The 16509-nt window shown below is 37.0% G+C and overlaps 1 protein-coding gene across 3 annotated transcripts in view; it reads left to right on the plus strand.

Moving 5' to 3' along the window:
- The window catches only part of LOC134527958 (rhophilin-2), a 626490-nt gene that overhangs the window by 391906 nt on the left and 218075 nt on the right, over nucleotides 1-16509 (plus strand). Inside the window, exons 1-2 of one of the 3 annotated variants that reach the window (XM_063361053.1) lie at nucleotides 1740-2038; nucleotides 6712-7006. The exons of 1 other annotated variant lie outside the window; for it this stretch is intronic. In XM_063361053.1, coding sequence (XP_063217123.1) covers nucleotides 6911-7006 — 96 coding nt within the window. In that variant the 5' untranslated portion in view covers nucleotides 1740-2038; nucleotides 6712-6910. Of the gene's footprint in view, nucleotides 1-1739; nucleotides 2039-6711; nucleotides 7007-16509 lie in introns of those variants that run through there. One more of the 3 variants, XM_063361052.1, reaches the window with a different exon arrangement.

The raw sequence follows: 16509 nt of genomic DNA on the forward strand, positions 1-16509 counted from the left end.
CTCTCCTTCATGTATTGCGTCAAAGCTTCATCTTGATATCATAACCTTTCGCCGCCTCTAATGAGTTCCATGTGACAAGACCTTTAAGCTAGATTTCATTTCATGTAGTCAAAATACAGTTGTTTGGGTCAAGCATTCATGGATATAATTTTATTTAATTTTTGGCGTGTAGAGACCCGACAGACAAATAGAGAACGGCAATTTCGCGAATTAATTTCAAGCAAAGATAACATTTAAATGTGTACTACCTTAAGCTGCATCCGCTATTGAAACACATCGTAAAAGTATCTTTGTCAATTAGATCCTCAACTAAAGAAAAACCGAATCGCAGGCTAGCAAAACGGGACGTCTCACCAGTCGGAATCCAAAGTACAAACGTAATTTGCCCGAGTGTGCACAAGACTGTGGAGTCTATCCTGGAGGTAACTGAAAACGTGAATTTTTTTCCCGGATCCTAAAGATAGAAAACCGTCACATTTGTGTCTATGAGAACAAGGGCCAGAGAGGGAGCTAGAGAGATGGAGTGCCAGTTATTGACCTTGTGAAATGTTACATGTATTGAGAACTGCAGGACGTCGAATACCCTTCTGTCATTTGACGGGTTCTATTATCTGTGGACTTCCAAAATTTGTGTAATTGTTTGTAGACTGGATATATGATGAATACCTCTATTAAAATTGAATGGTGTTCTTGCATCATCCGTAGTTCTGTTAGCCTTAAAGGGTAAAAAACAATAAAAAAAAACAATAAAAACGTAACAAAATACATAGGGGCCTATTACATAATCATATACTATTCGTACGAAGTGTAAAACGAAACAGCAGCCAGTGAACACTAGATCTCGACTTATTTAGGTAAGAGTGTGTGGAGTTGGGCCTGGCACCAGGAAATAACTATAGCTTAAAGGTCTCTATTTATTGGTGTTTCTTACGTAGTTATGCGCTATTGTCCTTATGAGCCATGGCAGTCTGTGCACGTTAACTATAGCAACAAAAATATTTTAATTATTGCTGAGTAATAATAGAGACTGGAAAGAAAGCCAAATTTTATTTTACAATTTACTTCACAGTCCTTTACGTACTTGGAAAACGTTTCCCACTTCTTTAGCCAAATCTTTTGTGGAATGTATTTCATTGGCTGAGCGTCCTTCTGATAAACGGTGGCCCGACTGTAGAAGTATCATAAAGTATAAATGTAAACGTGTTATAATTATAGTTTATCTGCGAATTTTTTTATCCCTACAATCACGAATACTTAAAAACACCTTAAGCCATTGTCCGAAATCCATACGGTTAAATATAAAAGTATATATTTGTAACATAAGGTTGACTTGTTCTGTAACATCTGAAATAATCAACTTTTTTTTCTCTTTCAAAATAAAATACGGAAATGGTTTCATATCTATGTATTGGCTACCCGTACTACACTCCGTGTATGCCCATGCGCAGAGTCGGAGTTAGAAAGTTCTTGCTCGGCGAGGAAAAGTATTCAATTTCCCTCGTGTCCAGTTAATGGGGTTACCGCTTTTTAAAGAATTCTAATTTAGTTCCTCCGCGCTCTGAAAGGCAGCGCCGTGCGCGATTGTTTGATAGGGGAGGGGGAAGGGGAAGGGGGGGGGGCTCTCTCGGCCTTGCCCCTGCAGCGAGCCGTGCTCTCACTCTCCCCCTCCACGCCGAACTTCCTCCCCTCTCCCGCCCGGCGAGCACGTCCCACGGCGCATGCGCAACGGGCCGCCAGTTGTCGGCGATTAGCGGGCGCTGCAACAATGCGGCGACGCGCGACGCCATTGTTGCGTGGCGAGTGGCGCGAAGTGTGCGTGCGCGTGTTGGTGCGTGTCCCGCGGTGCACCTGTCGTGGTTCTGTCGTCGTCGGTTAGTCACGCTCGAGGTGGGTTGTGTGCTCTCGCTGTAGCCTGGGTCCACGGACGGCTCCATAGCGGCGCAACTTCGCAGTAGTAGTGTCGCTGATCACGTGGCCGGCTCCAATCGACGCGATGTTTTTTTTTTTTACTGCACATTGTGCCTGACGTAGCACAAAAGTAAATTACTATCTTTTTTTTTTTTACAGATTATAAGTGTTGAATTATTTCGCTTTCCCGGACATAAATTATATATATATATATATATATATATATATATATATATTAAAATCTTAATGCTAACCAGCGTAAAGAAAAAGACTCACATACGAGAACTCCCTGCTTTCGTTAGGAGTCGAACCCATGCTCTTGCAGTGAGGTAGGCCGCCTCAGTCTTGTAGGATAACGGGCGCGGACAACACTTTATAGTGTTAATTTTTCGTTTGTTAAATGATACTTCCAAATGTTTCGTAGCATCCAATTAAAATATATATATATATATATATATGTATATATATATATATAAATAACAGTTTGCAAGTACGAATTTTAATGTAGTTTGGCATAAGACTGCATAGAAGTTATTTTAAAATCATCTGGCTTACAAAACGGTGATGGATTTTTTTGTGTAACGAAGCGTAAACGATTCGTTATGCTTCTTTTTATCGTTTAATTTGCTTAATTTATTTAGTACCCAATACATGAGTTGAATTATAGTGAACCAAATTAGTTATGAGCTTGCTTGCGTGTAAAGTATTAAAACATATTAAGTGCGAAATTATAAAAATTAATAAAACAACGTGGGAAAATGCTGGAATATCATAGATAAAATTTGCATGTAAAATTGATCATATCGTTGTTAATATACTTTCTAATATTTCGTTGTTGCAATATTGCGACTTAAAGGTCAGTTGGTTAGCTGCAACGTATTTGTTTTCTGCGCAGTTAACCAGTAATACGTATTTATTTTTCTGGTATTTATTTTTCTGCTGGCCAACAGCTTCAAGGCCACCTGTTGTCCAGCCTGTCTTGAGTGCTGGCCGGGGCGGGAGGGCTGGGCGTGACGTCACGCCTCTCTGGGGGGTGGTTCTCATCCTCGCCTTCCGTGCAGGCTGGCTTCGAACCCGCGACCACTCGAGTGCGTCCGCCTAGCTTCTCAGACTCGGTCCGCTGCCGTGTACGCGAAGAAGACACCGCGATCATCGCGTACACATCACTGCGCGTGCTTTCATGTTCATACGTTTGATCCAACTTATTTTTTACCTTTATACACTACAGCGTTAACATATTTTGTACCGGTTGGGTTGCATTGATCAGCTAGGGGAGGGTTTCAACCAATATTAAGATTACTTACGCATTTAAATTTCGCATTTAACAATGTCTGGCACGCGTCGTAATTTTTGATGTGTGAGATCTTGGCTCTCGGTATACGGCATTTGGCGAGAGCAATTTCGGGAATGCGACGAAAGTCAGGGAACGTAATTGCTTAACAACCAATGTGCTGCCGTCTGTGGCGGATGTAGCGAACCAAAGTTCACATATACAAAGGTAAACTTTATGGTGTTAACCATTTTATTAATTTTAATGAGAGGGGACTTATTTTGATAAAATTCCTTGTCGAATATCAGGTCCAAAGCTGGGGTTTAATATTTTTTCAAGCCTTTTTCGCATTCATCGGGGACGATTCATTATTAAGTTTAAAACTTCGGTCTGCAAATGGAATGATTCGTTAGTCGACGTAGCTGCTCCGGCAGCGGATTCCAATGGCGAGTGCGGAAACTACGTGTGATTCGCGTCAAGAAATATAGTTGTAAACACAATGTTTGTATATTTATCACGCTAGGCATATTTTAAATAATTCTGTGTTAAATTTTGTTTACGAGTTTTCGCATCATAAGTGTATTTGCAACCTAGAATACTTTAATTTGCTCGTTTCCGAGGTTAGATGTAACACAACACTGGCGAGTACTGAAATACTCGCAAACATTAAAAAAAAAAAAAAATTGTAGCTTTTTGGTGCGTGTCTAAAACTTCTGCAAAGTGTCCACTTTCTAAGTTTTCAAGAAAACATATTGCAGGAACTAGAATTTATTTTGAAGAAATCAACTTCCGCATGTAATGCTAACAAATAAACCCATATCTGAACGCATGATTTAAGAGTTAAATACAGATGTGCTATGTCACACCAGGCACTAAAAGACTCACAGGTAACGTGAATAGAAGTTTTTCGTTGCCCTACGTGGCCTGTTAAAAAAAATGCATAGAAGAAAACACGCGTTAAAAGGGAAATCCCAGCTGTCACAAAGGGCAGACATAACATAAGTCATCTCCTATATAAAAATCTTGTGTTTTGTCCAGTACTTCGTTATTTATTTTGTTATCAAGAGATTCGGGGCAATGTAGGACGTGCAATCAAATGCCGGCAGCAATTACGCGGCACCAGTACTGCTGAAGTTTAATTTTCGACGCACAGATTCCCGGGACCGCGCTCTGTTCTCGCGATCTTGCAGCCGGGAAACACCCGCCACACGGCTTCTCGGAAGCCCCGCCTTAATTAACCGTACAGATCCTGACCGCACCCTGTGGCCCAGGCGTCGCTCACGAGCCACGTAATCGACCGATGTATCGATTAGTCTTTCCCCGGCCTCCGGTCGTGACTCATTGCGTGGTGCAATATAAATTAACGATACTAAAAAAAAAAAAATACGTGAGCGAGTCTTTCAGTACTCGCCAGGGAAGTGTAACATCTAACCTCGGTAACGATCAAATTTATGTGTTCTCATGTTGCAAATACACTTATAATACGAAACTTAGAGACGAAATTTAACGTAGAATTCTTTAAAATAATGCCGGGCGTGATAAATACACAATAATTGTGTTTTCATTAAAAATTTGGATGCGAAACGCACGTTATTTTTGCACCTGCCGCTAGAATTTAATGCCGGAGTAGCCACGTCGACTATGAAATCATTATTTTTGCAGACCGAAATTTTTTAAACTAAATAATGAAATGCGATTAAATAAATGCGAAAAAGACTTACCAAACCCTAGTTTGGAACCTGGTTTTCGATAAGGAATTTATTAAAATATTTCCCATCTTGTTAAAATTCACTAACCAGTTAATACTATATAAAGTTTCCCTTTGGCTTTGAGAATTTCTGTTCGTACCATCTGCCACAGAAAGCAGCACCGTGGTTAGACATTTCCGTTCCATGCGACTTCCGTTCCATTCACGAAATTACTCGTACCAAATGCCGTATACCGAGCGAGAGATAAGAAGTTACACATAAAAATAACAGGCTCGGAGGGTCTACAGAAGCGGAACTGGCTGTGCGTGTCTCGCCCATGCAAGCAATTGTCACGGCAGGGTGTCATTCGATATTAAGTACTTGGGCACCTACAATATACTTTCTTTCTTAGCAATGTGTATTCTTCCGCGACAACACTGTATGCACTTAAAATAGGCCGTTGGACATAGAACTACTTTATTAGCTAAAGCTTTCAATCTTAATGAATCAACACCCTCTATCATAATTTTAATTCATTTATTTTCTTGGGGGGGAAAAAACAACCGTTTAGTAATTTTTAAAGGGTTACATTCAAGTGTCAGGTGGTTAAGCGTTATGTAATTTATATGTATGTTCCTTTTGTTATATCTCTGTTCTGGGCCGTTGTGTTTTACCGTCTGTAATGACTTTGCTGTTGACAAGACCTTAAGCTCCAGTCATATATATATATATATATATATATATAGAGAGAGAGAGAGAGAGAGAGAGAGAGAGAGAGAGAGAGAGTGAGTGTGAAGGGGGGGGGGGGGGGGGCTATAGATGGATAGTGTCTCTGAAAATGTTCACATGCTATTTTAAAAAAGAGTCCGCGGGATAGCTAGCGAAATGTTCCCAATCCTTATCCAATGACGGGCAAATGACATCACATAACTGACAGAAAAATGGGGTTGATCGACAAACGTTCTTGGGTACTAACGGCTATATATATATATATATATATATATATATATATATATATATATACATATATGTATATATATGTATATATATATATGTTTGTGTGTGTGCTTTCATATGCAGAGATTTTTTTTCCAATTTTGTTTTAAAAAAGTTTTCAATTGTCGCAGAGATACTACAACCAGACATTCCACTTCAGCATTCAGGGTACTTATACAAGCTTAAAAGAGCCAGTGCGCGAATAGGTGTACATACATCAAAGGAGCCGTCATTTCTAATACTACATACATAATTATTCGGCTGGGTTGTAATGTGCGGCTGTGAAGCGAGAGTCTAGGCAGTGAACATAAAAGCAGGTCGGTTTTTCAATCTCGTACCAATTTTACTTGTTATTGCGGTCGCACAAAAGAGCCATAAACAGATTTAATTCGCATGCTCATTAAGTACACTTCGCTTAAAATAACCATGTCATCGTGCTTTTTTTCCTCCGCTTAATTACATTTCGCATTGTGTTACCGTCGGATAGGGTAGGATGCTATTGACCTGTTATGTGGTTCTGATTATATATATATATATATATATATATATATATTTATTTATTTATTTGAATAGCAGTTGTCAAACTATCATCAAGACTGGTTTTCTTATTACAGAAACTAAATTAAATCACACTTCGTTAAAAAAAAAATTTAATGTACCTAATTTCTAGTGCTGCAGTTTATTTTCGATCTGCTGTATTTTATTTATGTAAATTAATTTTTAATATATTTGTTTCGGTAATGAATAAAAGGTTTTAATTTAAATTCTGTCGCCTTGGAAATGGTTTAATTCGACGAATGAGTGTTTTCCAACTAGATGCATCGTCACGCAGGTGTTGGGTGTTTGCAGCGCCACATGCGTGAGCATGCTGAACTGTGATCACACGTGCCGCTGTCGGTGAGGGACCTGATCTTGTCGCGATCCCCGAGGGTCTGTCCGTGTCGAACCGAGCCGCCGGCCAAGTCGCGAGGCGGGCAGCGGGACTCGAGTCATGTGTTGCGATGTGTGGCCGCCATGTCGGGGCTGAGTCACGTGCCGTAGCGCCGCCATGTTGAAGTGGGTGCAGCAGCAGAGAGCAGCGGCGGCGGCGAGAGCAGCGCAGGCACCGGACACAGGCGGCAGCGACGCACGCAAGAGGATGGGGGTGAGTTGGCGACAAGCGCTCGCCGTCTGTGACTAAACCATGTCTCTCCTAACTCAACGAAACATGCTGCATACCGTCGTACGCCAAAAATAAGCTTAAGTCGTTTGTATCTACTTAAACTTTGATTAATTTTTCGAAAAATAAAACAATTTTACCAATACAGAAATAAAATGAATCAATATTTTGGTTTGGATACGATGGTTTATCGCGAAGATGTTTGACGCCATGTAAGACTCTAAAAAAAACTTCGTAAAATCTTTAACTAATAACTGGATAAAACATGTTTATTTAAATAGCGTGGATACTTTCATGGAAATCACGTACGTTAGGTATTATTCATAACTCTCATTGGTCCAGTGAAGTGTGGAATGAGCATATTTCGCTGATCAGAGCCAGTAAGCTGATACGAGTGCCCGAATCGATTAAGGTATTTGAATTTCCCCGCTATAAATTAGAGCCTCTAACTGATTTCAGCCACTACAGTATATCCGTGTCAAAACTTGATTTAACTGTGTATTTATTAATGGTATTGCCGTTTAACTAGAAAATAATTATTGTAATTAACAACACGTTTATACTATTTTTTTCAATTAATTTTCTTGCTTTACTTACACGCTCTGACACTTTAAGAAGTGAAATAAATAGGGAGAAGCAGTGCGACTAACTTGTGCTCATGTATATGAAATAAAAAATAAAACCCTGACCTTGATATCACTCAATAAGCAGGAAAAAGTTATTTGGGTGTGCATAGGCCAGTTAAGTCTAATCTGGTGCGAAAATATTACGCTATATTTTATTGGAAAACCTTTTTGGAATCATCAAAATGTTTTTTGGTTATTCCATTTTTAAATCAGTCATTAATCAATATTTTTACAATTTTTCGAAATTGAAAAACTCAATCAAATATTAATAAGTTTTCATTGTTTAGTCAGAAAATAAATACCTGCCACTCGTAAACAGTATTTTTTGTAAATGGAAAGAAATATGAAAAATTACAGATATTTGTAATTTTGTATATTTACATGAAAACTACTGTATCAATACAAAATAGTGTTCGCATCAATACTGGGTTCGATTCTTACCCAGGTATTGATGATTTGAGTTGTACCAGTACCTCCAGTTGTCAAAGTAATTTGTAAACCGTTCCCTGAATAGCTTTACAGTATTAACTGCGCACATTAATAAACATACTAAAACAAAATAAAGTCCCGTAGTCGATTTTCCTTTTCCGTGGTTTTAAAAAATTATGCTTGAATGAAACATAAATTAAAATATAAAATTATGCTCAAATTTTCGTAGGAAATACTCAGAATTATCTCTAAAATCGTATATCATATATGAAAAAATAACCTAGCCATGTTTTATATATAGTTACGGTATCTTTATTGTAGTATTACTAACTATTTATTGGCAACTGGTTTTCAAAGGAATCTTTTGTTAAAGTAAATAATTTTTTTTTGCGTAGCCAGCCGCACAGATCTGACTGAAACGGCTGGACTGCTCTTGCTTGACTCATAGGTTGAAGTGGTGACTGGACCAGGCGGAAGTGAAATCGACCTGGAATCTAGACTAGATATGCGAAGCAGAAGATCGGGACCAACGACACTAATATAGGATATACTTGAAACTTGTGCAGACATTGATGTGGATAGTGGTTGAATGGTCCGTGGAAGTATTTATGTTATGAATATTGACCTTCAAAATTTACGTTATTTACTTTGGCACCAGGATGAAATACACACACTCTTACACAAATGAATAGTTATCTGTAATCTGCTGGCTGCTTCCGCAATTTACCTTTGCCCAGCGTGTGACTGGGTTTTTTGAACTGTGCAATACTGTTATTTGTTTATCGTCCTTAGCGACGTGTCCAACGCAATTCAAGTGTATGATGCATGAGTTACAAGCTCTTTTAAAATAGTGAAGTGAATTTCGTAGAATTCGATGAAGGAATGGTCTCAAGTGGATTCTCGTAGCGCTTAAATACAACTATAAAATATAAATTAGGTTCTTGTTATGTTTAAGGGCGCCGTCTGCCCGAGTACACATACGGTTCGCAGAGCTTCAGGAAAAACAACGTGATTTCAAAACTACTCGCGATATCCGAGTGGGGTCTGTTTACGAAAAGCATTTACGAATTCTCTGAGGTCTGAAAAGTACCTTTCATGTTGGATTAAATTTTTAAACTGTATTTTTATAAGAGTGAAAAATGGCTAAAAAGGCGTGTTTTCTGAGTAATTTTTAGGCCTTAAACAACCGGTTCAGATTCTTGAAAGCACTTAAGGGACTTGCAATATTCCTTTATCTTCATTTCTCGGCCATATAATGTTACGGTCACCACTCAAATTTCACAGTTTTTTAGTGACGACGAGAAGACTGCTTGCCATTTCGGAGCCTTGTGCTTAGAGGCTATACCGCACTAGAAATACCTTGCGAGCGTCGCGCTTATCGTCCCGCCTCACTAACACACACACATCCCGACCAGACGGTGCCCTTAAAACAAGGTACAAATCAGTGTGTGGATTCAACCCTACAAGAACTGTCCTAAGTGATCCCCGTTGACCTGGTTGCATGTCTCTACACGTCGCACAGTCCACTCGACGTACGGCATCTGGCTGTCAAGGCAAGCTATGACATGATCCTTGGCATTTTACCAGTGTGTCATACAAGGTAGACTTCTTGCAGGTAGAATCGCGGTAGCATTATAAATATACCCTAAGGATTTGTTTTGTATTTTCCTTCATTCTGTCATAAATCTTGCTAAAGTAACTGAGACCATTCATGTGCTACATGATACACTCCTATGAACACCTTTTACCACCAACCAAAATACATTTAATAAACTATTACTAGAGCCACGGAATTTTCACGCATTCATTTAGTCGAAATCTAGAATGCAAACCTCCACACTGTCGCACTGTGTTCATGATTGGACTGCAGTTATCTGGACACGCCCCTCTACGACCGTGAGCCAACGATGTCCAGCTAGGAGAGAAGTAAGCGAATCAGGTAGCATCAATTAACAAGGATAGAAATATTCTCGCTAAGAAATCAACAAATGGGAAAGTAAACATGGGTTTAGCACACCTATAACTTTGAATTCTATCCTGAGGCCAGAGGAATCCGCGAAATTTCCGGGACTCTAACTATTACCCTGAAAAAAATGTATGTAGCTGCTACATAATGTTTCGTAACTATTGATCGCATCAGTAAATTTGGCGGGGAAAACAATTTTTTTTGTGTTTATAAAGTGGATTGTTGAAAAGCCACGGTTATGTCCCGGATACCTTGGTATAGACCGGCAAAATTCGTGGGTTCATTGACCTCCAGGATAGCATCCACAATCCTCTGCTCACTAGGGCAAATGCCACCTGTTCATTGGCTGCTGAATTGTGAGTTGTCTCGACTGAGTAGCCAGAGATTCGACACTTCTATGAGTGAGGGTCTCTAATTGGCGACACAGTCCTCGAGATTTAAAGCGAACCAATAACAGAAGCAGCACAAATATATAACTATTTAAATGTTAGTATATCACGAAACGAATCCGCGAATTTTTCCGGTCTATCCGTTAGGTAGCAAACGAGACTTGAAACACATTATATATATATATATATATATACACATATACATACATCTACTTCACGTTAATGATTCAAATACGGTTTTTTTTACACTTCTTTTAAATGTTAATCTCTGCCAGTAAAACCAATGAGTAGAAGTGATGAACTATTCACGTTTAACCATCCAAATGATATGATTTAGTTATCCACGAATGAGTATCCTAAATGGCTTATGTGAGTGTATGCAAGTCGAGGCTATCCTGAACTAAAATGAATCTCTGAAATAATAATTGTGGGTCTACTTATTAGTGACAGCAAATAATTCATTTCACTAATAAATATTTTGTTGGGATTAAAAATTATCTAACGTAATAACAAAATATTTGGTAGGGTATATATAGGGTCATGTATTTTTCGCGATAAGGTGTTGAGACTGGCTGAGATTTAAAACAATGTAGTATTTATTGTCTGTGTTTCGTGATTGGGTAAGTTTCTTTCAGGTAAATGTTTACTCACAGAACACCGATCACAGTAATTCAGTGCAGATGCAAACGCATCCTGGTTGGCTCGGTGAACAAGGCAATGGTTGTCTTGCATACCATATTGAAGTCTAATGGGCGTTCAGATTATTTCGCGAAAAATGCCTGCCCATAGGTATAAACTGACAAAATACTTCAGTGTGCCACAAAATAATTTTTCTAGTAGTGGAGACCAATAATTCGTGGTTTCATTTCTTTTTAGGCCAATATTCAAGCCCTTATAGGTACTGTTGGCATGCTGCTTCTATTTGTATTTAGTTTATGTTGAAAACTTGGAACTCTAAGCCAATAATAACCTCTACATAAACTAAAGCGTTATTGGATCACTCCAGCGTAGTTAACACATCTCTCAAGTGCAGCAAATGTACAAGTGACACTTGCTGAAGTATGTAGAGTACTGTAGAGTCTATCGTAATGTACATTAACATAATTTACAGAAATATTCCAATTCCCTTCTCATTACCATAATTACTTGTGTGTATGGTATACCTAATATGGAGCCTCAAATTTAATGCAAACATGTAAATTGCTGTAACACATTAGCATTTCCAAATTTCGTTAAGTCCGTACCATGATATCAGTAAAATATCATCCATGTAAAATTACGTTCCTCAAACGAATTTCTTTCTCAGCCTTACCCTACGCTGTGGACCTGCATAGATAGCGTTATTTTCTTGTAACTGGATGAACTCCGCACAACTGTTCAGAAACAATTAGGTGACTTTTGTCAATTGGCTGTTGCCGCATTTAACTTCTGACCGGATTGCATTTTATTGGATCATTTGAATTTTGCCACATGGTTATTGTTCTTTGCGACGTGTCACCTATGGTCCTATGACCTATGGTTCAATGAGAACGCATGTTTCTGTACTTTCTCAAAATATTCCTTCGAAAAACAGTTGCCAATAAATAATTTGTAATACTACAAGAAAGTTATTAAATGTTGTACAACATATGATACTGGTTATTTTTCATACAAGAAACACGTTTTTTTCAAATAATACTGAGTATTTTTTACGAAATTAGCGTAGAATTTTATATTTTTTTATTGATGTTTCATTCAAGTATAATTTTTATACCATGGATAAATAATCGAATATTCATTACTTAGACTTTATTTTGTTATAGCATTGCTTATAAATGTGCGCAGTTAATACTGGCAGCTATTCAGGGAACGGTTTACAAACAACTTTCAACTATTGTAGGTACTGCGACAACATAAGGCATAAATATTTTGTTAGAATCTGAACCCAGTAGTATTGCGAACACAGTTTTGTAGTATTATAGTTGTTTTCATTTAAATGTACAAATTAAAAAAAAAATATGTGTAATTTTACATAAATATTTCTCTTCAATAAAAAAAATACAATGTGGTATGATTCTTGCCTCTCTCCAATTAATAATGAAAATTTGGCAGGACCCTAGCCTATGTAATACTTTTTTTAAGACATGCAGTAGCGCTCGTGGGCAGCAGTAAAAAATAAAATTCAGGCTTTATGAATTTATGTATATGTAACATAGCCAGACTTCATTGGTTTATGTGATATTCATGACGTTAATCGGCATTAGTGTGGGCACATTTACCAGTGTGTTCTAAGATAGGCCAGTAACTTTTAACTTATCCAGAATCGATGACAGCAACGAGGTGAAAGTTTTCGAAAAAGGCGAGGCAACACTAGTCATGCATGAGTCAGTGCCTCGCGGACATGGCCGAGGTTGTACGAGATGCCAGGGCCATGAGCAAGAATTGAATCTGCAGTGTGTCATTAGAGTACTTTTACAAAAGGTTACGGCATTTTGTGGGACAATGATGGGGATTAAAGTTTTCTTTCTTGAAATGTTATTAATTAATAATATTAAAGTATACTGTTAAAATTTTTAATGAATATATATATATATATATATATATATATATATATATAATGCAGCGGTCTTGACTCATATTATTCCAGAAGGATTTTATTTAAAGATTAACGAAATTTTTCTTAAGGAAGGGTCTGATCATGGCTTTATGCCTTCAATTTGTTTGGATAATTCCTCTGCCAATGTGACGTAATATGATGTGATCATGTGGTCTTGTGGTTAAAGCAAAGTGTAACACTCAAAAATGTGCTTCATTTACAATAATTAATACCTTTAATAAACCTAGCTCATTCGAGAGACATAAAGCCATTTTCACCGGACAGAGCAGATAGAATAACAACATTTTCAGACATTTAAATACATATTGAGCTTAGAAAATGTTAAATCATCCCGTGATAAATCGATATCTCTAACAATGAAATTTATTGTTTGTGGCTTAGAATAGGGCCTATATTATATCGCAATATTGTGGACTCGAAATACAATAAGGCAACAGCACAGCACAGATGCGTCATTTGAGTCCCAACTACCAAAAGTTTGCTTATCACTTCTTTCGAAGATAACCAATAAATAATTTAAGTGCTATTCACAGTGAACACAGTACTATTGACAGTGACCAGTGTGCTATTCACAGTGACCCGAGTGCTATTGACAGTGACCAGAGTGCTATTTACAGTGACCAGAGTGCTATTCACAGTGACCAGAGTGCTATTCACAGTGACCAGAGTGCTATTCACAGTGACCAGAGTGCACTTTGCACGCGCAGACGCCGCTCACGGCGACACCTCCACAAGAACTCCATAAGTTAGTTTAGGGTCCTTGAATATCTGGAAAGCTCGTAGGTAGGCATATTTATTTGATTTTACATATTTTTTGGTTTTGCCTTGAAAACGTGAAGCGAGCAAGCCCACATTCTACAACTAACGTCGATAAGTAGGTGGCCTGCATTGAATTGTGGATCAGGCACAAGTTGTTCCTGACCCGACCTTTTTTCAAGCAGGTTAATTAATAGTAAAATCACCATTTTGAAGAGGGCAGGCCTACGCACAAGGTAATTACAGCAAAGTCTTAGTTTCATCTTTTGAAACCCGGAAATTTTGCCAATCTATTAAATTGCGTTGTAGACTTTAAACATTTTAATTTAAGCGTCGCTTTGATATATTGGCTAAAAAAAGAAAAAAGAAAACTACTGGCAAAACTTTCTTAACTCTGTGCCAGTAAAACCTAGTTCACAGTATAGTTACAGAATCAAGTCAAACCCAGTGAAGAGGGAAACTATTATTGAGGCAGTCGTATGTGTTGAATGTTTCTTGAAAAATAATTGTCTCAAATTATGAAATTCCAGGTAAATAAATTCATGATTTTTTTTTATATAAATAATGGATATTACATTATACAACTTGTACTTTCAGAAATATATTTTTTTTTCTGTATCTGATTGCTATAATAACATTTAATACATAACATAGTCTGTTGGTTCAGTTTTCATACTACATAGCCTTTATTTGTGACTTATAGTAAAAATAAATACTATAAGCACAACAACCTTGAGCAAAAAGTTAACTATAATTGAACACACCTATGTTTGTAAGTAAATTAGTTTCCATATACTATGTATAGATAAACGAATTATTTATAAGTACTGTACCCCTGTTAAATGGAAAAGCGTGCTGGTTTTATTTCACTACGAATTTAAGAATCATGGGCATTACTATTACGTTGAAATGTGCTTGTTCCTTCGATTCAGTTGATAAGATATTTTTTTTTACAATTTTTCAAACTAGTTTAATAAATAAAACAATTGATCAAATTAAAAAAAATATATATGTAGCAATTTAAACTCGTAAAGTTAAATGAGGAAATTATTGCTGTGAGTTATCTCGATGAATTACATGTAATATTATAGATATGTCATAAAAACCTACATTTAATCAGACCCCATTTCCATTATATTACTTTTTACTTACCATTACTGGATTTTCACAATAGCATAGCAGGAAAATTCATTTTTTATTAAGTTAAAAATTGCTTAGAATATGCAGTATATTAAGACACCTTTTTTGCATTTTAGGCAAATGATGTATAAAAGAAGAAAAAAAACAATTATCCATTTCCCAGGTTACGTAATTTTAGATTCAACTGCTGAAATGTTTGTGTCCTTTCAGTATTTGGTCAGATTATAGCAATGTGTTTTTTCCTTCTCATATGTGGCTGCTTTGATCAGCAACAATGGCGGCTGTTTTTCTATTGGCACTTTATATATCGCGTGTGTGAAGAACCAATTTCATTATTCTCTGCTGATACATAAACGGTCATGCTTACTTTTATACCTATGTGGATGATAGACGAAATTTCAGAAATTAATCATCTTGTATGGCGGGTTTAAACGCATCCTAAAGTGCCCCTGCTGGTTGATAAGACACAATACTTATTTAAATAAAAATAATATTCTGTAAACTGTGCTTATAAAATATGGTCAGTAATTCCTTTTATAAGATTAATTTTACTTTTTAATACGTTATTATGTGTTAGTTTATTACTATGTTGTATACTTATTAACGTTTAAGAAATTGTAATAAACTATTATTTTTTGAAGTATTAACCTAGAAAAAGGCAAAGTTAAAGATAAGTGAAGTCATTATTGTAAATAAAAGCCCTAAGTTATTAAAACCACCTCGCATTCCTATCAATTGTTCGTTTAAATATAAATAATAAACTGACATTCACTTCCTTGGACATTTATTTCAGTTAAAAAGTTAATACCTATAGATATATAAATGTTAAAATTAACTATATTTTTTATATTTTAAAATCAATTTTTAAGAAATTCTGTATGCCTAACTAATATGAAATAACATAAAAATGGGCAGAAATATGTATTAAAAGTTATTAGAACAATTAGATAAATAAATTCTATTAATAATAACATTTTTGCATAAGATAAAGTATATATAATGAAATATATACACTATTAAAATTAATAATACAATTAAATGGTCAAAAACATTTATTGGCCTTCATGTTTCGTTCATTAGAGCACCGTTGTGCTACAGGCACTCACAAACTACAAACTTGAAACGTTACCTCATAATTATAATGAATCAAGTTTAATCACGAATTTTTAATAGTTGTGTTTATTTCATATTAAAATTATTTAAATTTACAAAATATATTCATTTGACACACCAATATTTTTGATACGTTTCCCGATGTCCTCCAACACAATCATATGCGGGTGCGTGCTACCACAGGCGCGAGTCCGCCATCTTGACAGCTTCGGCTCGTGGATATGTTAGGAAATATATCGCTATTTCCCAGCATTCAACACTAGTGGCACCGCCTAGTAGTCCGCAGTGCTCGGAGGCTACAAGTAGGCGGGAGTCGTGATGTCGCCTGCCCGGGATTTTGTCATTTGAGAATACCAAGGCTGGCGGAAAACGGGTTGTCGTGAGCGGGAGTCGCGACAAGGCAAGGCTAGTGCATTTCAGAATCGAGCCCCTGCTGGCTGGTGGCGTTCCAAGGAAATAATACTGAACAGCTG

This window comes from Bacillus rossius, chromosome 1 (assembly GCF_032445375.1).
Source record: "Bacillus rossius redtenbacheri isolate Brsri chromosome 1, Brsri_v3, whole genome shotgun sequence".
NCBI lineage: Eukaryota > Metazoa > Arthropoda > Insecta > Phasmatodea > Bacillidae > Bacillus > Bacillus rossius.